This window comes from Leopardus geoffroyi, chromosome C2, assembly GCF_018350155.1.
Source record: "Leopardus geoffroyi isolate Oge1 chromosome C2, O.geoffroyi_Oge1_pat1.0, whole genome shotgun sequence".
NCBI classification, from domain to species: Eukaryota; Metazoa; Chordata; class Mammalia; order Carnivora; family Felidae; genus Leopardus; species Leopardus geoffroyi.
The window spans coordinates 152,467,131-152,494,200 of record NC_059333.1 but is presented as its reverse complement, the minus strand read 5'-3'; the positions used below and the strand labels follow the sequence as shown (position 1 = coordinate 152,494,200).

The window sequence follows — 27,070 nt, the reverse complement described above, 5'->3', positions numbered from 1 at the left end:
CTGTCGATTGCACTGCAAAATGTATTTTGAGTGGGAGTGCATAGAACATCTCCTTACTTACTTTGTCAGCCGTCATTCAGCAGTCTGGATTTTATGTTCTATCCAGACAAAAGAGGACTATGTAAAAATCGCTGATGTTTACAGAGCACTTAGTGACATACCCCAGGTTCTTCCCTAAACTCCACATGGCAGTCTTTATTTGATTATTTTTTTTTTATTTGTATTTATTCTTGAGAGGGAGACAGAGACAGAGCACGAGCAGGGGAGGAGCAGAGAGAGAGGGAGACACAGAATCCGAGGCAGGCTCCAGGCTCCGAGCCGTCAGCACAGGGCCCGAGGCGGGGCTCGATCGTGACCTGAGCCCAAGTCAGACGCTTGACTGAGCCACCCAGGCGACCCTCTGCATGGTCATCTTTAATCCTCACCAGAAGCCTATGGTCTAATTACCTTCATCATACTTATTTTATTGTTTATATATACAAATAAATTTCATTTAATATACGGAATTTCTATATATATATAATAAATATATATTTATTAAATATCATTTAATATATGGAATTTATTGCTATTATTCCCATCTGAGAAAGAGGAACCAGAAGCCCTGAAAGGTGAAGTTAACACACCTGAAGTGGAAAATGGTCGCGCCTCCAAACCCCTGCGCTCTGATTCACGGCCCTAAGCCACCACGGAGTACTGTCTCGTCAAGAGGCTCCTTGGGATGTACAAAGCTGTTTTGAGAAGTTAGGACTCCTATACTGTGACTTCACAGCCAGGTGTCACGAAGACATCCAATGTGGCACAGGTTATGGAATGAGACCGGAGTTGGGATCGTGGCTCTGAGGCCTTCACTGTAACCATGTGCAGGTGGTTTCCTCACCTATTAAGTGACACTGAAAGTATTTTCTTCTCAGGACTCTCTGTGCACACCACTGCGCCCTCCAGATGTCATGCCTCCCACCTATCACCCGATCAAAGGGACCAGGGGCGGGGCGCGGAGACACCCGGGCCGCCAGTTTTGCCACCAGGGGGCTCCCGAGACTCTCAGCGCGGAGGGTGTGCGCCTGCGCCCTCACCTCTGGCGACTCCAGAGGGGCTTGTCCCGGGCGACCCCAGGTTGCGCATGCGTGTGTCGGTCCTGCGGTTGCGATTGGCTTTCAGGCGACCGTGCAGGTGTGCGCGTGCGCCGCTGTAGAAGGCAGGCCCTTAGAATAAGATGGCCGCGGGAAGTTTTGCTTCCCGCCTCAGGGGCTCCCGGCGCTTCCTGAGTGTCTTCATGGCCGGAGCTGTGGTGGGCGCCGCGGGAGGCGGGTTCACGGCCCTGCAGGTGCTCCGGAGTCAGGGCGCTGAGGCAGCGTTGGCGGTGAGGGAGCCCGACGGTAAGTCTGTCGGCCTTGCTCTTCCTTCCCTGGCCCGGCTTTCGGGCCGGATTCCCACCTCGAGCGTGAATCGTAATTTTCGACCCGCGGCTCTTCTCCCTTTGCCGTCCCCGAGCCCGGGGGTCCTGGGTTCTCCGCCTTCCTAGTCTTTCCGCCCGGCCTCCCCGCTCCACCTGGACTGTCGCCTGCCTCCTTCGCGTACTTCTCCATCTTCGTTTTCTCATCATCTACCACCGAAGTATTTATCACATGTATGTTTGTTTTAATGTCTGTGGCCTCCCTTAGGTCGTTCACTCCGCACACAGTGTTAGCAGATGAGTTAGTTTATTGTCCTCATTTTGTCATCGTTCAAACGAAGAGGACCCGCCTTAACCCTGCAAACTGTCACGTTATTTTGTCAGCAGAAAAAATGGGCTCATTCGGAAAGAGCAGAGAATTCACGATTGAGGACAAGCAAGCTATGGCAAAACCATAGGCAAATCCAGCACCCAAAGTGGGGGAGGAACTTCATGGAGGCGACCGAGGAAGTTGGGAGGGTTTGTTTTGAAAAGTCCGTTGGAGAAAAGTGCAGGGTGAGGAGTTTCTCATTGGCCGAGTCGCATGGGTGGTCAGCTTCTTGTAGGAGTTGCCCTGTACATCTTTTCCCTCCCGGGGGCCTGGCGTTGAGGATTCTTCCCGCTTGGCGGTTTTTCCTGTAGCTGGCATGGAGTGGTGTGGCTTCCCCTTCCAGCCTCCCCTTCCGAGCATCCAGAGTCCCCTTTAGTGAGGTTTCCCTTTATTAATTTTCACACCTGCTCGCTGTTCTCCAAAGTATGTAAATCCTGCAGCTGCCAGGGCTCCCTTATATTTAACAGGGAAAAAGAGCTCATGCTCATTGTTTACACTTTCCCTGACCTGCCGATTTAACTGGTTCCTTCTGATATTTGGCAGTTAGCAAGAGAACGGCTCTGGTAGGTTGAAGACCTGGAGAAGGCATCAGGAGAGGATTAGTTTCACCGAGTCCGTGTTAAATGTGTGCTTGGTTTCTCCCACTGGGAGGAATGATACCAGTTTTACCACTTTTTGGAGCAGCGCACATCTCTGCTTCAGTTACAGAATGTTGAAGACGACTGTCAGTGGATGGCGGTCTTCTAAAATACTTTTAAAAGGCGGTGCTGGGGCGCCTGGGTGGCCCAGTCGGTTAAGCGTCCGACTTCAGCCAGGTCACGATCTCGCGGCCCGTGAGTTCGAGTCCCGCGTCAGGCTCTGGGCTGATGGCTCAGAGCCTGGAGCCTGTTTCCGATTCTGTGTCTCCCTCTCTCTCTGCCCCTCCCCTGTTCATGCTCTGTCTCTCTCTGTCCCAAAAAAAATAAACGTTGAAAAAAAAAAAATTTAAAAGGCGGTGCTTTTGTCCCCACGCTAACTCTTAAAATGTAATGAGGAGGTAGACTCTTTCCCACTCAGTCGTATCAGTGACCAGTAATGACGTGTTTTTCCTTTGCTGCTTTTGTATACACAGCACTTTGTGGGGCACCTATTTGGACATTTGGTGTGAAAGACCAGTAAGATCAGGTCTTTATTTACGGGGCGCCTGGGTGGCTCAGTCTGTTGGGCGTCCGACTTCGGCTCAGGTCATGATCTCGCGGTCCGTGAGTTCGAGCCCCGCGTCGGGCTCTGTGCTGACGGCTCAGAGCCTGGCGCCTGCTTCGGATTCTGTGTCTCCCTCTCTCTCTGCCCCTCCCCTGCTCGTGCTCTGTCTCTCTCTCTCAAAAATAAATAATTATTAAGAAAAACTTTTAATGAGATAGCTGCAGTTTACCTTGATAAAACCACACAACTGATTACTGGCAAAGTCTGCTGTCTCCTCTGCCTCGGAAGTACAGTAAAACCTTGGGTCGCGAGTAACTTGTGCTGCGAATGTTCTGCAAGATGAGCAAACATTTGTAGTAAATTTTAACTTGAGAAACGAGCGATGTCTTGCAATACGAGGAGTAGGTGATGCCAAATGTCACATGATCACAACTGAGCCAGTGGTTCTTGAAATTCACTTTGGTACACAAATGCTTTGGACTATAAGTATGTTTCCAGAATGAATTACAAAATGGGATCTGGTTGATTAGACTTTTGAGCCAGTCCTTGGTAAGTCTCACCCCTCTCCCTTGACTTATAATTTTTTGTTCCTAGTAAGAATCACTAACTGTTTGTTTTTGTCCCCCCACCCCCCTTTTCATCTTTAGGTTGCGCAGAAAAGGCTCTCTTGGAACAATTTGGAGTCCCTTTAACTGGAACAGAGACTAGGCGTTACACTAATCATGCCTTGTCTTATGATCAGTCGAAGCGGGTGCCTAGATGGGTACTTGAACATATATCCAAAAGCAAGATAATGGGTAGGTGGTTAGAAGTAATGGCATTGATGAAAGATGTTTCTAAATTTAGAGCAAGGAAGATTATTGATTCAACCTCTTCCACATTATAGCACATTTAGAAAATGATGATGTTTGCAAGACTCACTTAGATAAATGGACCTACCTGGTAGCCGAGGAGCCCCAGACTCTTCCCAGCTTTCTCGGAGGCTGAGAGGATCCATATCCTGACATAGGAGTTGAAAGCTCTGTCTTAAATATTGCTACAACTAGCACCATTCATTCATTGTCTCCGCAAATATTTTTAAAGTGCCTGCCATGTGTCTGGCATTATGCTGAGCCTTGGGACCAGAGCAGATGGTCTCTATGTTCATGGCACATGGCTGACCTATCAAACCACTAAACATGTATGTATAATTGCTCTTAGTAATAACTGTTCCAAAGGACAAGTGATTGAAAGTTAGGTTAGTGTAAGTAAGGAACAGTAAAGAATGTGATGAGAGATGATATAGGAGAACCTGATTTTGATTAGCAAGGGTTCTCCCCAGAAAATGGTCTGGAGGGTGGATGACTGTTACCTAGGCAGAGGAGTTGGGTGGGCCATGGGGTGTGGACAAGAGCATTCCAGACAGAAAGAAAAGCACAGTTGCATCTTTGAAGGCCCCAATGTGAAGAGTTTTGTTCCTTTAGGGAACTGAAAGAAGGCCAGAGTGGCCAGAACAAGGGAGAATGTGTGAAATGAGACTAGAGAGGTAGGCAGGTGTATAAGTATGTTTGTGTGTTTTTTTAAGTCTTGGTGCACTCCTGTAATTAAGATGATATTTAATGTTAAATTGGTTTCTGTGGAGATTATTCCAGTTTACAGTATCTACCGTTAACTACTTGTCCTATCTTTCTCACCCATAATGAGCATTATTGAGCTTTACCAATTTAATAGCTGATTTTATTTCCATTTGGGGTTACCAGTGAAAGTCAGTATTTTGTGAATTATTCTTTGTCAGTTACTGTTACCATTTTCAGTTGAGATGTGATGTTTTGAATTGATTTGTGGGAGTTCTTTTATGTAATAAGGTATTACCTTTTGTCATAGTTGTTTACTCATAGTTCATTTAGCTGTTAATTTGCTGTAAGGCCCACACATTATTTCTCTTTTGCTTTACAGTGCATGTTATGTTTACATATATTAAAATGCTGATACTCATATGAGTGCATGCCTGTCTAGAGTGCAGCCAACCAGCACACTAGCAGAAGTCTTGGACTGCTTGCTGCTAGAAGGAAACTGAGGTAGTTGGAAACTTTATGATAGCAGTTGAGAGTTGATTAGAAATTTACATCGAGAGACACTCATTTGGTTTAGTTAGTCTCAAGCCTAATGGATTTCCTTTAAATACAAGACTTTTCCCAAGGTGTAAGGAATTTCAGTTGTACTAATTTTATCCTCCTGTTACCATTTTCAGAGGCATATAAGAAAAGCAAGGCATTTCACGTTGTAAATCCTGTGAGCTGTGTAATTTGAGGAAGCAAAATAATATTTGAGAACAGGAAGCAGGATACCTGTGATTTATTTGATTTTAGTCTAAAGAGTCTTCTGTTTTCAGTAATGACACACCAAATTATTCCCATTAACTCTCTGCTAAAAAATGACAGGAAATGTTAGTAGTAGTATGTAAGAAGTATGTAGGAAAAAGTCACACGCGCGTGCGCGCGCGCACACACACACACGAGTCAGCATGATAGTGAATTGCCAAGCCAGTATTTGGGGGAGAGCTAGAATCCAGAGAGGTAAGGGCAATCCTGGTAAACCAAAGCCACATTGCTTCTGATGCCACACCTTTGTAGTAGGGAGAAGGGGACTAAAGGCAAGACCTGAGGCTCACCCAAGGTAGATTGTCTTATAGGAGACCCTCCCACATTAGCCTGGAACCCCAGAGGGCTACACCGTGGGGGAGGAAGGGTGAACCAGAACAAACCTGCCTGCTCACCTTCAGGGACTGTATGGGAGATTGTCTTGGCACTGAGCAGGAAAGGGTCAAAAGGAAAATAAAAAACCTGTTCCAGAGAAGTTGAGGCCACACACTGGCTATCTTGCACACTTACAGCCCAAAGCCACGTAGCCTGGATGGATTAAGTCCTTAAGTCCTGAACTTGGTTCAGCGTGGTCTTCCTCTGGCATTGCCTCCAGATACCTGATCGGAGCAGGTTTATATCTATCTCAAGGAAGGCATCTTCATCCTAGGCCTTTGGAAATTCCCACAAATGAATTTTCGAGACAACCAGGCATGCAAAGAAGTGATTCCAGTGGTAATGACACTTAGAAGTTTACTATCAGTTCTTCAGTTATTGTTTTGTTTACGACATGGCTCTAAAAAGCTAGGTAGTAGGTAATTTATTCTGAGTCTTGGGATCATTTAAAATTTTTCTGGCTGAATGAAATGACATTAGAATCAGTAACTTCATTGGTCTCCATTTTAAACTTGTTTGAATAGCAGCCTGAGTATGTTCCGTTTATCCCCATTATTTTTGTAGTTTAACAAGATCTGGCCTAATGACAGTGGAAAATGTACTGTTAGGATTTGCTGATGTCTGTTGTGGCAAACTATCCTGGCAGTGTTAGAATAGAAATAAATTGAGATTTTTTTTTCTCTCCCATGTGGTACTCAGATACTTTGTTTCAGAAATTTCTGGGTTGAACTCATAACCTAAATGTTTGTTTTGTCATGGCTTAAGCAGCGACAAGCAAGATATCAGAGACACTTTCACCCTCCCCAGACTGTGCCTGCCCAGGACAAATTGTTTTGTGTCTATATATATCCATTATTTCAGTACGTGTAAACTTATCAAATACAGTTGCACAAAATACAATGCGTGAGGGTCTTTTGAAAAGCAAGAGTTTATTTAGTAGTAAGCTTTTTATATAGTTCAGCTATTTGGTCGTTGTTTTTACTTAAATACTATCCAGAGGATTTTTCTCCTTTAATTTGAAAGGCTAGAAACAAAAGAATATGAGATAGCTACACTGTGCAAAAAGCATTCTTTCCTAGACTAGTCCTTGCTAAATTCAGATGAGGTATCTGAACTATCCCAGGAACTTGAGACATGCACACAATCACTAAGTACTAGCTACTCAGAGAGATACTAGCCAGCAGCAAACAGCTTGCCTTGCTTAGAGAATCTTGAGGAACATTTATCCACTGATAACTTACCCATTTTGTGTGTTTTTCTGTAGGTGATGCCGACAGAAAACATTGTAAATTTAAGCCTGATCCCAACATCCCTCCAACCTTCAGTGCCTTCAATGAAGACTATGTTGGGAGTGGGTGGTCACGAGGACACATGGCTCCAGCAGGAAATAACAAATTTTCATCTGTAGGCAGATTGTTTTGGGAGGGGTGGGAATACAGGGCTGGTGGTCTATATACCAATGGACTTGGACTTTAAGGACATAGGAGTCAAACCTTAGTATTTGAGAATTTCTATACTCTTATTTTGCATTTTTCTTCCTGACTTTAATTAGTTTTTTTTTTTTTGCTTAGATGGTAAAACATTCTTAAATAGGTTGAAAAGTCAAACTAATTACTGTGTAAAAGAACTGGAGAGCCACTAGGAGCTATTTATTTATTATTTATTTACTTTTATTTTGAAAGATTTCAGACCTGTAGAAAAGTTGAGAATACAGCAAAAACATTTTTACCTGTAGGAAAATTAAAAAGATAGTATAGCCAATACATTTTGATATGTTTTCTTTATGTGTGCATACATATATATGTATATACAATTCTTTTTTCACCATCAGCAGTAAGTTGCAGACGTCATAACACTTTATCCCTAAATAGATATTGCTCAGGAGATTGTATCATGTAAGAAATGAGGATATATGTATATATGACAAGAGTATCATCGTACCAAGAAGTGTCTGTACATGTATTTTTGAGTATTTGTACAATAATATTCTCTAATATACAGTTCATGCTCAGATTTGCCAAACTGTTGCAGTTGCATTCTTTACAACGTTCTTTGATCCATATTCAGTCACGAATCGCCCATCACACTTAGTTATCATGTCTTCCTAGTGTCCTTTACTTTAAGTAAAAGAAGTTCTCTGCCAAAAAAAGGAGAGAAATGTCTTTTATGACATGGACATGTATTGCATCAACTTTGGTGATTATTGTCATTAAGGTGGTCGTTTTTAACCTTAGATACTCATAATCACCTAGGGATGTTTTAAAAAAAGTCCTGATGCCCAGACCCAGAGCAGTTAAGTCAGAAACTCTAGGGGGTGGAACCCGGCACCAATATTTTTAAAGCTCTCTGGCTTATTCCAGTGTGCATTCAAGGTTGAGAACCACTACTTGAAGAGAAGGTAATTGATGGTAATATAGATCAGTGGAAGGAGATACGACGACAGCCTTATGTTTAGGGTCAGAAATGTGAAATGAATGCACACCTAGTGGCCCGAAATTCAGAAGAGCAAGGAATCCTTCTCTGCCACTTTTTACTAAAATGTTGTATTGTATGACTTAAATAAAGTTTCTGAAAGTTGACCTTTATGTAGAAATTCTTTGCCAGAGGCTGAAAACTTACCCTTTAGCTTACATTGGAAACTTAGTTCTTAGAGTCTATGTAACAGGTTTGAATTGTAAGAATTATAAAGAAAGCTAGCATACCAAACTACTTATTTTGTTACAGTCCTTATTTTGAATAATCTGTATTGGGCTTTCTGACCTGAAATAACCGTGGCTCTCATTTATTTAAACAAGTAGTCACTGTAATTGCCTAGAGCTAACGTATAAGAAACTGCTTTTTGTATCTCTTTGTAAAATCTCAAAGGGGAAGGCATTTCCGTGCAGGTTACTATTTTTATTTCTTTTCACAGAAAGCCATGGCTGAAACCTTTTACCTTTCTAATATTGTGCCTCAGAATTTTGATAATAATGCTGGATATTGGAACAGGTGAGGGGTGAGAGTTTTAAAATGTGATTCTGTGGGAGATGAATGATGTGCCAGGAGAATGTACTAGTGCGCCCATCAACTGTTTCTCTTTCTTTCTCAAAGGCTAACGCCACTGAAGGTAAGTCCTTTGGACTAGTGGTGGTCTTGGGAGTACAGTTATCTGTGGGAGTACAGACTTCAAAGCAGCCAGCCATTTTGAAGTGGCAAAAGTCACTGGTCAAAAGCCAAATTTTGGAAGAAACTACTCAGAATATTACTGGAGCATTAAGAAATTTTTGAGTATGTCCAGAGGACACTGTACTTTTTTTACGTGTATTTCAAGAGTTGCTGAGCTTGCTTTTCTTTTCTTTCTTTTTTTTTTTTTTTAAAGTTTTGGTACAGTTAAACATAACTGTTAACCAGTTTTAGATAGATAGATAGATAGATAGATAGATAGATAGATAGAACCTAACTATTAAATCATCAAATTTGGAGCAGTGCCTGTGTGGCCCAGTTGGTTGAGCATCCTGATTTCAGCTCAGGTCATGATCTCACGGTTGGTGAGATCTAGCCCCATGTCAGGCTACAGGCTGTCAGCTTGGGATTCTCTCTCTCTCCCTCTTTCTCTGCTCCTTCCCTGATTGTGCACACATGCATGCTCTCTCAAGGTAAATAAACTTAAAAAAAAAAAAAAAATCTGGGCCTTCTGCAGTTTTTTGACACTTAACCAGATCTACCAGGGGATCTCTTTAAGCATCGAAAACTACCACTGGCTGAGGTTGTTCCAGGCTATTGCATTTTTCTCAAACAGTACTTGTGGTTTAAAATAATTAGGAGAGCACCCCACACTTGAAAGACTTCAGCAGTTACAGTCATAGCTCCACACTTGTTTTCTCTACATACCCTCCCTTCCCCCACTCATTATTTTAAGCAGGTGACAGCTATATTTTATCTATAATTGTTTTCCCATATATTTTTAGAAGATAAGGATTTTTATTTTTTTTTATTAAAAAAATTTTTTTTGTAACCATTCATTCATTCATTCGTTCATTCATTCCTAGAGCATGAGCGGGGGAGGGGCAGAGAGAGCAAGACACAGAATCTGAAGCAGGCTCCAGGCTCTGAGCTGTCAGCACAGAGCCTGACGGAAGGCTCGAACTCATGGCCTACGAGATCATGACCTGAGCTGAAGTCGTACATTTAACCGACTGCGCCACCCAGGCGCCCCAGAGATAAGGGTTTTTAAAATAAGTTTTTTTATTTATTTAGAGAGAAAGGGAGAGCGAGAGAGTCCCAAGAGAGCTCCACGCTGTTAGTGAGGAGCCTGATGTGGGGCTCAAACTCATGAACTGTGAGATCATGATCTGAGCCGAAATCAAGAATCGGATGCTTAACCAACTGAGACACTCAGGTGCCCCTAGAAGATAAGGATTTTTAAAAAATGGAAGCAAAGCACTATTATTACCCCTAAAAATTTAGCAGTAATTCCTTATTACCAATTTTACAATTAGTGTTCAAGTTTCTCCGTCTTTAATTTTTTTTTCTGGTTGATTGGTTTGGGTAGGTTTGCTTTCTAATCCTTTTTTTTTTTTTTTAATCCTTACCAATTATTTGTTGAAGACCTGGGATATTTGTCTTATAGTTTCCTTTTTGTTTTGGCTGGTTGCCTACCTGTGGAAGCATTTAACATTTTCCTTTCCCAAGGGATATATTTTTGGGAGGAAAATTTGCCTGATAATTATGCATATATGCTGTGAGGTACAATACCGTTGATTTTATTTTTTAGATATGGAAGCTGAGGGATGATGACATACATTGTAATTTCTCATAAATGTCTGCCAACTGCAGTGTAAGAATGCATATTAAACTCGCCATTTTTATCGAGTAAATTAGCAGCCATTTTTAAATTTTTTTTTTTTTTTCAACGTTTATTTATTTTTGGGACAGAGAGAGACAGAGCATGAACGGGGGAGGGGCAGAGAGAGAGGGAGACACAGAATCGGAAACAGGCTCCAGGCTCTGAGCCATCAGCGCAGAGCCCGACGCGGGGCTCGAACTCACGGACCGCGAGATCGTGACCTGGCTGAAGTCGGACGCTTAACCGACTGCGCCACCCAGGCGCCCCATTAGCAGCCATTTTTAAATGATGAATCCCAGTGGTAAGGATTGTTGTGAAACTGCAGGGTCGTATTTTGGAGTATATAGAGTAAATTGGTACAATACCATTAAAAATACTGCTGCTGCATATAATCAAGTGTTATTAAAATATGTATTCAGTAAAGTAATTCTGGCCCTTGAAGTTTATCCTAAGGAATGTTGTGTTATGTAAGAAATGTTAGGATGAACCCATTTGCCCCACAGGAGGAATGGTTAAATAACTAAGGTGTATCAACTTGATGAAATGATATATAACCCTTGAAAAATGATTGAGAATTACAACACAGAAAGATAAGGGAGAAGACAATTTCAGTTCTGAAATGTATACTCAGTGCACAGACAGGAAAATGTAGATAGTCGTATGAATGTGTTTAATTTTTAAGTTTTGTGCAGTGAAGAACTGGGACAATTATTGCTTATATGCGTATGATGTTTTGTGCAATATTGTCTTGTTCACATTCATCTGTGAAATTGAGTTTTCCTGATGTCTTTCCTAGGGATTTGATAATGGTTTGCTTCTCTTCTGTATTTATGTCTGTGAGAGTATCACACCTTTTTTTTTTGCTTTGTTTTTCAGAATGGAAATGTACTGTCGAGAACTGACGGAGAGGTTTGAAGATGTTTGGATCGTATCTGGACCGTTGACTTTACCTCAGACTGGAAGTGATGGAAAGAAAACAGTTAGTTACCAGGTAGGGGTATGTTTTAACATTCAGGCTTATGTTATTTGTATGAGATTATAATTTCATTCTGTATTCTACTTTCTAATTTCCTTTATTGAACACCTGTTGGAATCATAGGCATCGGGGATATAATGATGGATTGAAAAGTAACCACTGACTTCAGGGAGCCCACAGTTTAGAAAGGGAGACAGATGTGTTATAAATTAATCACATTAGAGTGTGATATGCTGCAGCAGAGATAAATACATGGTGAAGGGCCATCACAAGAGGACTGACCAGCTCTATTTGTGTGGGTTGGGAAGACTTAACAGAGGAAGTGGTTTGTGAGCTAGATCTTGACAGATGAGTAAGAGTAAACTGAGTCAGTGAATCCTTGTATCGTACACCTGAAACTAATATAACGCTGTATCTTAACTATACTGGAATTAAAATTTTTTAAGATGAGAGAGAAAAAGAAGAAACTGAGTCAGGAAGGGAGCCTGGGAGTTCAAAAGATGGAGCAGTGTAAGCACGGGACATTTGTGATTAACAGCAGAGGTCTGCAATTCTGGTCTCATTAATAAAGATTGCAGCTTAGGGCTCAACACAGGTATGGGTGGCTCCGAGGGGGTGATTTCTACAAGTACGGGTAAGACAGGGGCCAGATAGTAAGTAGAGGGCTTTGTATTCCATGAAGGCTTAGATTTTACTATTTAGATAGTGAGAGGTCCTAGGTTTGTTTTAAGTGTGGGAGACATTTGGTTCGTTTTGGTTTTCTAAAGAGTATTCTGGCAGCACTATGTAGAAAGTAGGGAGGAAGGGCTGTTTGAAAGAGAAGTCAGAGGCGAGGCGAATGGGACATTACTGCAGTGGTCCGTCCATATGAGAACAGACACGGCGCCACAAGCAGCTGGAGGGAGGACGATAGAGGAATATGGGAAAGAGTAACCCTGAACTCATTTTTTGGTGAGGAGAGGAAAAAGTCCAAATGATATTTAGGGGGCAGTGAGCAGAGTAAGTGGGAGGAATGGCTTTTCTTGTAGATGCTAGAGTTTTTAAAAAAGGTGAAGTTTTTTTACATGCAAGATACTTAAGAACCCTACGGACTGACGGAAAGAGAGGTTAAACCGTAAGAGCAGAATCAGCGGTGTGAGGGCCTGCGCATGGTATGAGGGTAAGCGGTGTGGGGATTGCGGCCAGAGGGTAGCTGAATTCCTACAGTGACACACTGTGAGGTGCGTCCAGGGCAGGGAACCGGGTGGGCTGGAGAGGAAGAGGTGATCGAGTGAGCAAAGAGGGATTGAAGGACTTCCCTGTAGGTCCAAGCGATGTATTTGGAGGGAACACCTAGCTCAGCTCTAGGAAGAAAGCAGATATTTAGTAAACGCTGGTTTGGTTAGAAAATCTGTGAAGAATTGAATGACCTGAGAAACAGGTTTAGGATAACAAAAGTAACTTTAGGGCATGTCCTGTCGCACTTGCTTATTACCTGCCTGTCTGGATCAGCCGCGTAGTGATGTATAAGCATCCAGAGTGTTCACCTAGGTGCTCGCGCCCTCAGAGTATTCCAGCAGTTCTTATGGGAGGGAAGGACTGGCACAGGAGTTCGTATGTTAAACAGGTTAATCTCTCTCCTCCGATCAGTTTGCTAATTTGATTTTAGTATTTTTTCTTTTGGTAGAAGAAAAAAATGGGCTCCCTGTATTCTCTTATTTTTAAAATATTAATTATTCTTGAGCTTTGTTAAATCCTCTTTACTCTTGCCGTTGGAAAAGAGGTTCTCCTAACTTTGACTCTCAAACCTTAAGTGATGAAGTTAGTTTTATGTGTGCTTTGTTTTCATAAAATTGGAAGATTTATATGACTAGCTTATTGTGTAGTAGAAGAATTTATGCAAAGTATGAAAGGAAAATTAACCCAGTAATACCATTTACTAACAGTTGGGTTTTTTGTTTTTTAGGTTTTTTTTGGCTGGATATTTGTTAAATACGGGTTGGCCAAATGCTGTAGTATATTTTTTGCTGAAAGTATATTTTTTTCCTTAAATTGGGTATAATTTTTAAAAATATAGCTTATAAAAATATCTGCCAGCTCTTTTTGCTGAACGGGCCTAAAAGCAGTGATATGTTATCAGCAGTGGGCATACCTTGAGACCAGATCTTGTTTCTAAAGAACCATCTTCAGGGCACCTGGGTGGGCTCCGTGGGTTAAGTGTCCAACTCTTGATTTGGGCTCAGATCGTGATCTCATGGTTCATGAGAACAAGCTCCATGTCTCGCTCCACACTGACAGCACAGAGCCTGCTTGGAATTCTCTCTCTCCCTCTCTCTCCCCCTCTTCCCAACCCGTGCTTGCTTTCTCTCTCTCTCTCAAAATAAAAACTTAATGGGGCACTTGGGTGGCTCAGTCAGTTAAGCATCTCTTGATTTTGGTTCAGGTCACCATCTCATGGTTCAGGAGTTTGAGCCCTGTGTCAGGCTCCATGATGTCAGCTATCAGTAGTCAGTTATCAGCTCAGAGCCCGTTTGGGATTCTCTCCTTCCCTCTCTCTCTCTCTGCCCCTTCCCTGCTTGCGTGTGGTCTCTCTCTTCTAAATAAATGAATAAACTTAAAAAAAAAAAAAAAAAGCTAGCCTAAAATAATCCTTAAATAAAAAATAAAAAACCATCTTCTACTGGGAGAACTTGGCATGTGGAAAGGTGGCTGATTCCAGGCCTGGTACAGGGAAAGTACAAAATGGAACATCTTGTGCCAGAAAGCAAGAAGTGCTTATATGGTAAGGACACGTCAAAAGGACATAGAAATGCGCTTGCAGGCCTTCCACCTTACTGTGTCCGGGGCTCTTTGATATCAAAATATAATGGCCTGTACATCTATTAAATTGGAGGAGAGTTTTTACTTCTAATAAATAAGTAAATACATGAGTGTAAGGAAAAACTTCTGCTGACTGTAGAATGTCAATTAATAAATTTATAAGAATGAGTTTGAAAAATCATTTTGCCACCATCATGGTAATAAGTGATGCAGACAAGAATCATCAGTAGATGCTAAAACTAGTGAGTGAAAGTTTTATGGGAAGGGAAGTAGGAAGTTTATATAGTTAAAAGAATCTCTCCACAAATTACTTATTAATAACAAAGCAAGAAGTGGTAACTGTACAGTGGAGAAATTTAACCGAGTGATCAAGGTTAATATTGTCAATAATGGGATTACTGATAAGCTGTATTTCCTGGTGTGATGCACTGAGAAAAATGCAATGTTACTTCTGTGATATTTCGGCCAAAAAGCATAGCGTTGAGTCTCACTGTGCAGAAACATCAGGCAAACTCCTTTGAGGGTCATTCTGTGGAACAGCTGTCTTGTACTCTTCAAAAATGTTAGCGTTGTAAAAGACAAAGCTTGAGCAACTAAATATTACAGATTAATGGAGCTTCATCAGTCATGAAAACAGAATGCATTGTGTGATTTCAGATCAGATCCTAGATCAGAAAACAGATGATACTAAAAAGGACATTATTGAGACAGTTGGCAACATTTGAGGCCTGTAGATTAGATAATTGTATTTTGTCAGTGTTTAATTTTCTGATTTTGATAGTTGTACTGTGATTATGTAAGTGAATGTCTTTGCTCTTAGGAAATGCATCCTGAAGGATGGTTCTGTGATTTATTTTCAAAGGGTTTAGGGAAACGAAAAATACAGAGGGGAAAAACGTAATAAAGCAAAGTGGGCAAAATGTTAACAGTTGATGAAGCTGTGAAGGACACACAGGTGTTCTTAGTGCTAATCTTGCAAATTCTAAATTTGAAATTAGGATGAAACATGTATATGTACATATATTTTAATATATCTTTTCTATACGAGAATTCTTCATTACACTGGAATATGTAAAACTAACCACTAAAAAGACTTACCTTGCTTCTCCTAAATAGTGACTGCTATCCAGTCCTTAAAGAGAGTTTCAAAAGAGACCTGTCATCTGTCTTCACCCAAATTAGTGTCATGGTGATGAAATGTGTGAGAGCAGCCACGATCAGCTTCCTGAAGGGTATACTTTGAGCAATAGTCTTGTTTTCTTGTTTTTGTATTAAAGCCCTATTGGTCTTAGGTCTTTTTTTCAAGTTCTGGGCTTCTGGACCTGTCCTGTTAGTTTTCCATATCCATATTAATTTATAGGATCTATGCATGCTCACTGACAAATCTTTAATCTAGCAAGCCTTCAAGTACCTGTCATGTGGGAGGAGGATGTATACAGAATTGTAAATGACATGCCTCAAACTACACTTTTGATTGCTTTCTCCCTTCTTTCCTGGATTTCACATCCTGTGAGTCCTCTCTCTCCATTTCTTTGAGTCAACAACTTTCTTAATAACTTTTAATCAGATTTTGCTGAAGCTCTGAACACCTGCAGTGTGGCAGAGTCCTCCAGTGACGTTCTCTGCCTCCGGTTCTGTTGGTGCCAGTCCGTCTGGAGTCCAGAAGTCATGACTTTTCTCATCCCTACAACCATCAGAAATCAATAATACCAAAAGAACAGAAAAGTAAACTTCATTTGTACTGAAATCAGGAAATGCCCATAGTCATATCAAGAACTTCAAATAATATCTGAAAGATACAGTACACTTGGACTGAATTATACAAGGTTATTATTTTGACATGTGTGTTAATTTGATGTGTATCAAAGCATGGGGCACGGTCCTGGAATTAGTAAGGAAGTTTTTAGTAAGGCAGAATTTCTTTTTTTTTTTTTTTTTTTTTTTTTCCTTTTTCTCATCCGCAGAACCTTAGAGAGCAGATGCCTTTCTGTTAATTTTAAAGCTTTTGACGGGTGCCTGGGTGGCTCGGTTGGTTGGGCATCTGACTGTTGATTTCGGCCTCAAGTCATGATCCCAGGGTTGTGGGGTCAAGCCCTGTGTTGGACTCTGCACTCTCTCCCACTGTGCCCCTTCCCCGCTCGCATGCATGCTCGTTCACTCTACCTCAAAAAAAAAAAAAAAAAAAAAAAAAAAAAACAGCCCAAAAAAACCAAACAACTTTTGAATCTATTTTTCATAAATTATGTATTATGTTAGAAGTTGTGAAGTTAGATGCTTATATTAAACATAGTTTAATCTTGATGCTTTTTCTCCCCCCTCATGTTGAAGCCGTAGTTGCCAAACAATCTTTTAATGAGCCTTAAATCCATACTTTAAAAATTTATTGTTATGGAACTCTATGTGCATAGTAATGAAAATCAGATAGTATAAGAGGTATGAGAGGGACCGTTTCCCGTCCCAGCCCCACTGTCCAGTTTCCTAGTTCTTCTGCTGTTTATCTACCTGTCTGAGAATAATGGGTGCTAAACTGTATTTCTTAATTTTGATTTGCCCAATTTAAATGGTCTCTGTTGATGCTTTCTTTCACTATGAAATGCATGAATTTTCTTTGGTTCACTTCACACACTGTCCCATTATGTCATTCATGTTATTTTTAGTTCTTCTGTTGGTAAACTTTGCACCATAAACTTTACGTAATATACTTCAATCTTTACCTCTTAATCTATTACTTATGTATTGTCAAGGTTTATGGCATTTATTTTTGCGTTTGCTAGCTATAATTTGGTCTGAGCTTCGCCTATAGCAGAGATTCTAGACAGGCCTTCTGTGGCACATCCAGCGTGTAGATTATTTGACTTGGTTAACACAGTGTGTTGTTTTTGAATTAGTTGCTAATTTTTCATAATTGGGAGGTTTCACAAAAAAAATCCAGGTATTAGGGGCACCTGGGTGGCTTAGTTGGTTGAACATCTGACTCTTGATTTCGGCTCAGGTCATGATCTCACGGTTTGTGAGTTTGAGCCCCGTGTTGGGCTCCATGCTTGACAGCTCAGAGCCTGCGTGGGATTCTCTCTCCTCTCTCTCTGCTCTTCCCCTGCTCGTGTGCACTCTCTCACTCCCTCTATCTCTCAAAAATAAACTTAAAAAATTTTTTTTTAAAAATCCAGGTATTAGCTTCTCTTAAAAAAATCAGATGACTCAAACACTTGGCACATATTCCCGTAGGGCATGTGAAGTAGCAGCTTTCTCTCTCAATGGAACACATCTTTTTCCATTCACCGTAGTCCTCACCTGGTCCATTTCATCCATTTATATTTCCTGTCTCGCCCTCGTTGGTCTCTGAGTTTTAGAATCCTGACTCCGCTGAAAGTATAAAAGCAGCATGTATAGTACTCTGAATGTTTAAATAGAATGTTTGGATCTGTGGAGAAGTAGGTATAATCCTGTATCATTAAGTTGTGCCACTTGAGAGAGGTTTTCCATAAACAACAAAAATCTGAGAAGTGGGGTATAAAGATGGCAGGGTATTGTAATTGCTACCATTTAAATTTATTCCATTTTGAATGAAGCACCTGGGTGGCTCAGTCGGTTAAGCGTCTGACTTCAGCTCAGGTCACGATCTCACGGTTCGTGGGTTCGAGCCCCATGTCAGGCTCTGTGCTGACAGCTCGGAGCCTGGGTGGAGCCTTCTTCAGATTCTGTGTCTCCCTCAAGCTCTGCCCCTCCCCTGCTCACGCTCTGTCTCTCTCTGTCTCTCCAAAATAAATGAATGTAAAAAAAAAAAATTTATTCCATTTAAAGAATGGAATACGGTGCTTTTACTTTCTAGTTCAGACCATTTAGCCTTACCATCATGCTATTTTTTAAAAAGGTTAATCAGTTTCTTCTTGAAGACATCATTCTTGGAGCCCTCTGACTTCTGTTCTAATACGAACTGCTTGTTTCCTGCCTTCCAACCCTTCTCTCTCACCCGCCCTTCTTTCCTTCCCTTTATTCAGCAAATATTTATTAAGCTCCTACTGTGTACCTGGCACTATTCTAGGTATTTCTGATAACAGCTGTAAACAAGTTTATAGTGGAGAGGAGATACACAATAAACAAAGTGCCATATGGCAAAAGAAGACACGGAGTTGGAAAGGAAAGGATTGGCTGCTAAGGGGAAATGAGACTGGGCAGAAACCTAAGTGAAGTAAGAGAGTAACCTATGGGGAGTTTTCCAGCAAGTGCAGAGACATGGGGGTGAGATTAGCTTGGCGTATTCGGGGGGCTGCAAGAATGCCAACGTGGCTAGAGCAGAGTGAGCACTGAAGAGGAGGGCAGTTAGAGGGAGGCAATGGGGAGAGGTCCGGATCGAATTCAGGGAGGTGCGACGACGCTATTTGATCAGGATAGTGACATAAGCTGGTTTAGATTTTTTTCCTTTAATGTTTATTTATTTTGAGAGAGTGTGAGTGAGTGCAGGGAAGGGGCAGAGAGAGAGAGAGAGAGAGGGACAGAGAATCCCAAGCAGGCTCTGCAGTGTCTGCATGGAGCTGGACGTGGGGCTCGATCCCATGAACCGTGAGATCATGACCTGAGCTGAAATCAAGAGTCGGACGCTTAACTGACTGAGCCCCCGGTGGCATATATATATGCCCCAATATGTGTATATTTTTTTAATTGGGGGAGAGAGGAGCAAAGGCTTCAGCCCAGGTTGCCATTTTGAACTGGAAACCTCCTTAAATCCTTATTCATTAGTTTTTTGCACAGCCTTTGGCAGAGCACGTTGGTATTTTGTAACCATTTCATTTTGAAGTAATTTCAAATTTGTAGAAAAGTTGCAAGAACAGAGAACTCCGCTACCTGTTTCACCTGGACTTGTTCGCTCTCTGCAGTGTTTGCACCCTCTTCTCTATGTATGCGTGCACCTATTCTTAGGATTTTCTCAGCCATTGGAGAGGTCATTGCAGATATCTTGTCCCTTTCCCCCTAAGTACTCCATTCTTTCACATAACCACAGTACAATGATCAAATTCATGAAATTCGGCATCTAAGAATAGTATCCACAGTACAGTCCATGTTCACATCTTGCGGTTGCCTCAATATTCGTCACGCAGCCTTTTTTCCCTGATAGGGAATGAAGTCTAGGATCATGCATTGCATTTAGCTGTCATGTCTCTTTAGCCTTCTTTAATCTCAAACAGTTAGTTCCTCAGCCTTTTTGTCTTTAACGATGTTGACATTGACGAATATAGGCCAGTTGTTTTGTAGTATGTTCTTCAAATTGAGTTTATCTCTTGTTTCCTCTGATTAAATTCAGTTCTGTTTCTGGCAGAACACCTCAGAGGTGAGCTTGTGTGCACCTCGGTGCATCATAGCAGGATGCATGTGCTGTCGGGTTGTCCTGCTATTGGTGATATTACCTTAGATCACTTGATAAGGTGGTTCTCTCGAGATTTCTTCACTGCTAAGTTATCATTGCTCCTTTGAATCTAATCAGCTATCTGTGGAAGTCCTTTGAGGCTGTGTTAAGTATTCTTTTCCTCTTCAAACTGTCACCTGCTAGTCTTAGATCCATTGAAGATTCTGGCCTAAATCAATTAATGCTATAATTGTTGCCAAGTAATGATTTTCTAATTCTTCTTCCTTCTACTTTTATTAGTTGATGTTCTGCTGTAAGGAAGAGCTTTTCCTTCTTATTTATTATCAGTGCGAATTGATGGTTTCTTGTCTTATTCAGTGAGTTTTAATCGATCTGCTGTGTATTCATTTTGATGCTCAAATTGTCTTTGATTTGGCCAGTGGGAGCCCCTTTAGACTGTCTCCCGTGTGCTTTGACACATCCTCATTGTATTTTTAGTGCTTCTACTTTGTGGAATAATGTGATATTCCAAGGCTCATCTTGGCCAGACTCTGGGATCAGCCTTCTCTCCACAGAGCCCTGGTTCCTTTTAATGGGGGTTGGTATTTAGAAACCAGGATCTGGGTGGCAAGTTGATTCTTGAGTGCTCGTCTGCTGTTGGCTTGTCATGTGTGTTCACCACATTTATTTTTAGCTTAAAGTGGGTGGAGAGAGCCCCGAAGAACATAGTATACAAATTCTAATGCCTTTAGTGGCTCACTGTTCGGAAGACCTTCTTTCTCCATCCTCATTGCTCCTTTGTATTTTTTTTTTTTGTGTGTGGAGATTTATACACCCTGCTTATAAATAAAGCACTTAACTGTGTATTATGTATGTGTATGTATGTGTATGTACAGGTGAATGTTGATAGGAATCTATATCCCTGGGGAGGGATATAGATTTTCATTTTTTTAAGATTCATATCGAAGTGATTTACTTTTTTATATTTGTGTTTTCACTAACATTTTCTCTGTAGTAATACAGCTTTTGTTACACATGGCATTATTTTTTCAGATCAAACGACTTCAGGTGGAATTTTAAAGTTAGAAGCCCGTAGTGTATCTATTATCATGAAAGCAAAATATGATCCTTTAGTAAATTCTTTAGGAAAAAATGTTTCAGCTTGCCATTTCAAGAATTTAGTTGGGCCAAAATTTTACGTATGCATACACATATGTACACACACATGTAAACTTGGGAGAATTTGGTTAAAGAAAGGAGACATGGAAGGCAAAGCCAGCAAGGGGAATTGATAGGAGAAGGTAGGATATGTGCTGGAAAACAGTAAGTTCTGCAGACAGTTGGGATAAAGCGCTCAGATAGGGAAGGAGACAAAAATAACAGGAAAGGTTGGAGCCAGGTGTTTGAAGCCTTAAATGCCCAGCTAAAAAACATTCGGGCTGTTCTCTAGCTATTCATAAGAAAACAGTTGTGGATAAAACCACGTCGTTTAGTGATGCTGAGAAAGGGGGTGCAGCACTGCCCAGCCCTAGAGACTGGTTTGTTCTCCTCAGGGTAAATATTTGAGTTGTGAACTTCTGTTTTCAAGAGAATATCTTGCAATTATGTATGGCAGTTCAGAATGCCTGGAAAGTGTTTTGTTTTCTCAGACTCAGCCATTTAATATTGCTTGTTTACAACTATGTTCTGAACCTTATTTTAGGAGCATATAGCTAATAAAAATGGTGTTTATTTAGTTTTCTTTCTAGGCAATGAGGCATGTATGTGTATACTGTACAGGAAGTGAAGCAAATGAACTAGTATTAATTGAGGGCTGGACCTACCACACGGTATATAAGCAGTTTTAGACCTTCTATCTCATTCAGTCCTCATAAGCAGTTCTTACAAGGAAGTAGTGGCTGTCTTTTTTTATAAGGGAATTGAGGTTTTAAGGGGTCAAGTCCAAGTCACATAGCTAGTAGTTGTCAAAGGGGAGATCCAAACATGGGTCTGCCTACGTGTATGAGAGCTGCCAGTCGTTCATAGCATTGTTCTTTGAAGCTCTCAAAAGTCTACAGTCAAGGGACTGCTGTGCTCTTCCTGCACAGCAGCTTAAGGCCAGGAGGTAAAAGATGGTGAAAATGGAGAGCAGTTGCAAGTGATATCTGCTAGCATGCAAAAATAACGGAAAATGGGCCAAGGGGAGGATCCCTGCTAGCCAGGCGGAAATGTCTGTTAGAATATGCAGGAAAGGATCAGAGCGTCATAGGACTTGAGTGAATGTGGGCCCAAGGGAGGATTAGTCGCAGTGATTTTATCAGAAGCGAGTCATCTGACAGCTCTAATCAGAATCACCCCCTTTATTATAGCTGAGGTCATCCATGTGCTTTCTGTGATGTGCCAGTTTCAAGAAGAGATTGATTCCAGACAAGTGAAACATACCTGAAGATTCTGGCCTGAACATTATAGTTGACCTGACAAGAAAGTGAGCTTCAAATTTGTCACCTCGGTGGTGGTGGTGGTAATGTTAGAAGTACTCAACAGTCCGCGTTTTCATTCTACAGCATTACTTTCCAGACTCATTCCAAACCGATTCCTAGAGGGGGAGGAAAGGGGAAACCTGCTTTCAGGAATCTTGAGGCATCACCTGAAGTGATCAGGGAGTAATTTTTTTTTTCTTTTGAATTTCCTGTTTGATCTTTAGGCAGAGCTTTTATTCATGTCCGTATCTGTTTTAATTCAAAAATAAATTATTTTACTGGTGCAGTATCTCCTTCCTCCCACCCTAAATCTCCCAAGTAGAATGGACAGTGGGAAGGTGGTGCTGGTTGGACTGAGACTTGGCGGTTCCCCATCCTTACCCGGAGCAGGTGCCCAGCCTGCGCAGCACTGTCTCCCGGGCTTTGTGCTGTTGCCCGAGCTCCTGCACGGGCTTAACACTAACACAAGGGTTGGCTGTCTGCCTGTTGATTTTGCCACATGTTCTGACTCCCTCCTTTCCTTCTTCCTCTGTCCTCAAAGGTATGGAGTCCCTATTTATCACACTGACACATGGTTTCTTTCTTTCACTTGATTGGCTTGACTTTATTTTATTTTATTTTATTTTATTTTATTTATTTAATTTATTTTATTTTATTTTATTTTAGAGAGTGTGAGCAGGGAAGAGGGGCAGAGTGGGGACGGGGGGTGGGGGGAAGAGAGAGAGAGAGAGAGAGAGAATCTCAAGCAGGCTTCACACTTAGTGCGCAGGGCTCCATCCCACGAACCTGGGATCATGACTTGGGCCGAGATCAAGAGTCAGACCTTCAAGCGACTGACCACCCAGGCACCCCAATTGTCTTGATTTTTTAAGGGCTTGGTCTCTTGATGGGTCTAACAGATTTGCTTTCAGATTTTCTTTTTTTGTCTTACCAGGGGAATGTAACCAGATATCTTATATCTACTGATTCTACCAGGTACCTGTGTTTTCTTCATGCTGCTGCTTAATTTTATTTAAGGCCCAGTAGGTGTATGTTTGTGACCTGACAAATGGCAGCCTTAGCCCGAGTATTGTGTATTGCCTGTCTCTTCTGGCACTCCAGTTCTGTGTGTGTGTGGAGCTGGGGCAGCGAGAGCAAATTGTCGTTTCTGTCTCTTGGACGGAAGGACACCTCAGGCCAGCAGGTACAAAAACTAACTTTAGGTCGCGAGTGAGTGCCAGCTTTATGGCTGTTGTCTATGTTTTGTTTCCTAGTCACCCCCAATTGATTTCCAGTTTTTGCTACAGTCTTGACAAGAGTTCCATGCTCTTTGGTTTAACAGCAGTGAGGGTTTCCTTTGTAGGGTATTTTTACACCTAAATCTTCTACGACAAGGATTTGTGCTGATTTACTGTTACTGAAGACTTAGGTCATGTTAAGCCCCGAGCCTTTTGTCGAGGGTCTCATTTGTGTCCATCCTGCTTCCTTCTGAAACCCTATTGTTCACCTTTAACTGATCTAATCTTGCTCGATCCCATATTTCCCCACAGTCCCTCAGCAGAACTGTTTTTTGTACCAAATGAAATTACATCTGATCTTTTGAATGACCTCCACTACAAAAATTACTTTTTACATAGGTCTTGCAGATTTTGAAGCTTTTTTTTTTTAAGTAACATATCTTTGTATCTTCATAACCATTCTGTGAGATGGGCAGCATGAAGATAGTTACTACTTATTTTATGAAGGGGGAAAGAAGGTACCAGTGGACATGACTTGCAGCCTAGTGGCGAAGCCAGGACTTGACCAAGTCCCTGGGGTTTCGGTCCCTAGCAGTTTCTACAAACATTTTGTGAAAGACTTCCAGTTTTCCCAGAATTGGCATAATTTTATTGTGTAGGTTGAGTTGTCTACAAAGATGATAGCTCTAAAATATTTTACGATTTTTTTAAAAGTCTTAAATTCAAGGAAGAAAGAGTGGATTTTCAGAATTTCCAAATGTTGCTGGTTCCTATTTTAAACAGGTTACAGATGTTTACTTCCTAAGAACAAAGCAGACTAAATCAGAGAAGATAGTGACTAAGTTTTCATTTTTCTCTTTATTTCTAGGGGTAGTATTTTGCCCCTCCTTGTTGACATATTGTGAGAAGGTCATGGGTGAAATAATCACATGATGTGGTTCTTAGTAGGAATTTTTGTGTCCATGAGGATGCTTAATAGTAGTATTGGAGGTCCTCTGGCTATTGTGTGTTTTTGAAAACCTAATAGAAATGGTTTATTTTTATAAATCTTAAAACGTCAAACTTCTTTACTTTTGGCTGGAATTCAAAGACTCTGATTAGAAGCCCTGGTTGGCACTAGATGGGCATGACCATTTAATCATTCTTGAAATTTGCTATTTGTTTGTAGACAAAGAGTCCATGGAGAGAGAACACCATCAAGCGAATGGGCTCGAAGGCGCCTCATAGTTGGTCTGAGGCTGTGCTGCAGTGGTGGAGAATGTCCGCCAGGTGGCATCAAGGGTTTGCTTCACTGTTGGCTCCCCAGCTAACACTTGAAGCCCATTTAAACTTCTGCCCTTGTGAACTATGGCTCAGCTGCAGCTGTGCCCTCAGTTCCGGTCCCTGGCTTCCCTAGCCGCCACTCCCTTAGTGCTGTTTGTGCTCCGTATTGGCATCTGACCACATTTTGCCTCTGGTGGAAGCAGTGGGGTTGACTCTTCATCTAGATGGGAAGCTTCTTGAAAACAGACACCAGCTGCATTCATTGTAAAGCTTGCCCCTTTCTGTGTTTCCAGCAGCGGCAGCCATAGCGCCTCTGAGTTGCTCTGTTGAGTTGACATCTGTTGGTGATGTGTAGGCTCATTGTGGATCTCTATAGAGTTCACCTTCAGTATGGTTTTTGCCTTGAAGAGTACGTTCATTTCCTCAGCTTCATAAATGATACGTTGGAGGGGTGTAGGGTTTTGTGCCTATAGATTGTGTACTTTCATAAACTTTAAAGTGAACCCTGATCAGCCACTTTCACTAACTCCAGAGACAGTAGTTGCAGAAAGCAATCCTGTAGATGGGGCTTCCCTGTAGCCCTGCCGTTGGTCTTGGCAGTGGAACCTCTGTGCGTGCCAGACAGCAGATAGCCATGGCATTTTCAGGCTGTGTGCCATGTAGGTAGAAGCTAGAGGAAACCAGAAAAGAATCCTTGTAGCTCTCATCCCTCTGCCTTAGCTGGGCTCCCAGCAGGGGCTCCTGTAGCAAGCAGCTTTGATCAGGAGCAAAATGCCTACTTGTACAAAGGAAGGACCTGGGAGGGCCAGTAGTACACTTGCATATTGTAGTTGGATCGTATCATTTTATTGGAGGCCATTAAGGAAATGGATGTTCAGTTTTCCTTTTTCAGAAAACGGATATGGCTTTTAAGCCAGTTGGAAGGAAATTTGAAAAGGCTCCATAATAATGTTATTTCATTATTAGAGCAAACCTACATAGGCAACCAAGTTGTTTGCAGGCCTGACCCTGGCTCTGGCTCTTCTGTTGTATGGATACCTTTCTATAGTGCTTGGTTTGATGACATTCTGAAGTTCTGTGTTTGATAATAGGCCCAAGAGTGTGCAAAACTCTGAGCTAACGGCATTTACATTTACTTAATTGAATTTAAAAAATGAGCCACAGTCAAGGCGTAACTGGAGATAGTAATACCGACGTGGTGCGTTTGGCTGCTTTTCTGAGGCCTATTTGTTGAGCTCCCTAGTGAATTTGATAAACTAAAGCCATATTTTTATTTCTAGAGCGGGGAGTTGCCAAGCTGGGTTTTGACCTTTGGATGTTTAGAGCACCAGAAGTTCTGATTATGTGATGAAGAGAAAAATGACAGCTTTTCTTGCCCGTTAAAAACCCAGGACTCACTCATGACATTCCTTTGCCCTTTGTCCTACAAACAGAGCAGAGAATGTGACCTCTACTCTTTGGGATGACATTATTTTAAAGAATGTGATCAGAATCGACCTGTTAGATGCTCATCTTCTCTGCGAATCTCAATTTTGGTTTATTCTTACCTTTGGCAGTTGAATTTAAATCCGTTGGTAAGGTAGCTTACAAATGCCTTTTCAGAAATGCATTAAAAATCTTTTCAGGAAAAATTTGGGAACTGCTAGCACAAGTTAGCATTGCTCACATGACTGCTTTGTTTTTAGGTGATCGGTGAGGATAATGTGGCGGTCCCCTCGCACCTTTATAAGGTGATCCTGGCTCGCAGAAGCCCAGTGTCCGCTGAACCACTGGCACTAGGGGCCTTCGTGGTGCCCAATGAAGCCATTGGCTTCCAACGCCAGTTAAGTGAATTCCAAGTGAGTCTTCAGGACCTGGAGAAGTTATCAGGACTGGTGTTTTTTCCTCATTTGGATAGAACTAGTGGTATCAGGAATATCTGCTCTGTGGACACCTGTAAACTCCTGGATTTCCAGGAGTTCACCCTGTACCTGAGCACGAGAAAGATTGAGGGAGCCCGATCAGTATCCAGACTGGAAAAGGTCATGGAAAATTTGAAGAACGCAGGGATTGAACCAGATGATTACTTCATGAACCGCTATAAGAAGAAACTAGAAGAACTCAAAGCTAAGGAGCAGTCAGGAATCCTGGAGAGAAAGCCATCTTAGTTGCTATCTCAGAAGACGTGCGAGAGCATCTCTAATGAAGCAGGTGTGTCCTCTCCAGGCTAATGTATTTTCGTGGCTTGGCTTTAAAGAAATTATGAAATCCTAAACTTAAGACTAAATTTCTCTCCAGAGATAAAAGATCCAAAAGATGAGAGATCAGTATTTTATTTGATGTGGGAACTAATTAAGGAAACTGTGAGGTCTGCAGGTTGTGTGCTGGTCTTGTGTCAGGTTCACAGGACTCTGACCACAAGATGACATTGTTTTTGTGTCCCTCTGGATGTTAGCACGTGAACGCATTTTGTTTTTGTGCCTCCAGGTCACGCACTGTGTGTGATGTATCTGCCCAGCTTTCTTCAA

The 27,070-nt window shown here is 41.7% G+C and overlaps 1 protein-coding gene across 1 annotated transcript; it reads left to right on the top strand.

The window, feature by feature from the left end:
* Nucleotides 1–1,148: 1,148 nt before the first annotated feature.
* Nucleotides 1,149–27,070, top strand: EXOG (exo/endonuclease G). Its single transcript, XM_045436538.1, has 6 exons — nucleotides 1,149–1,379; nucleotides 3,596–3,745; nucleotides 6,948–7,087; nucleotides 8,595–8,671; nucleotides 11,385–11,499; nucleotides 26,249–27,070. The coding sequence occupies exons 1-6, from the start codon at nucleotides 1,217–1,219 to the stop codon at nucleotides 26,708–26,710; spliced, it is 1,107 nt and encodes a 368-aa protein (XP_045292494.1). The 5' UTR covers nucleotides 1,149–1,216; the 3' UTR covers nucleotides 26,711–27,070.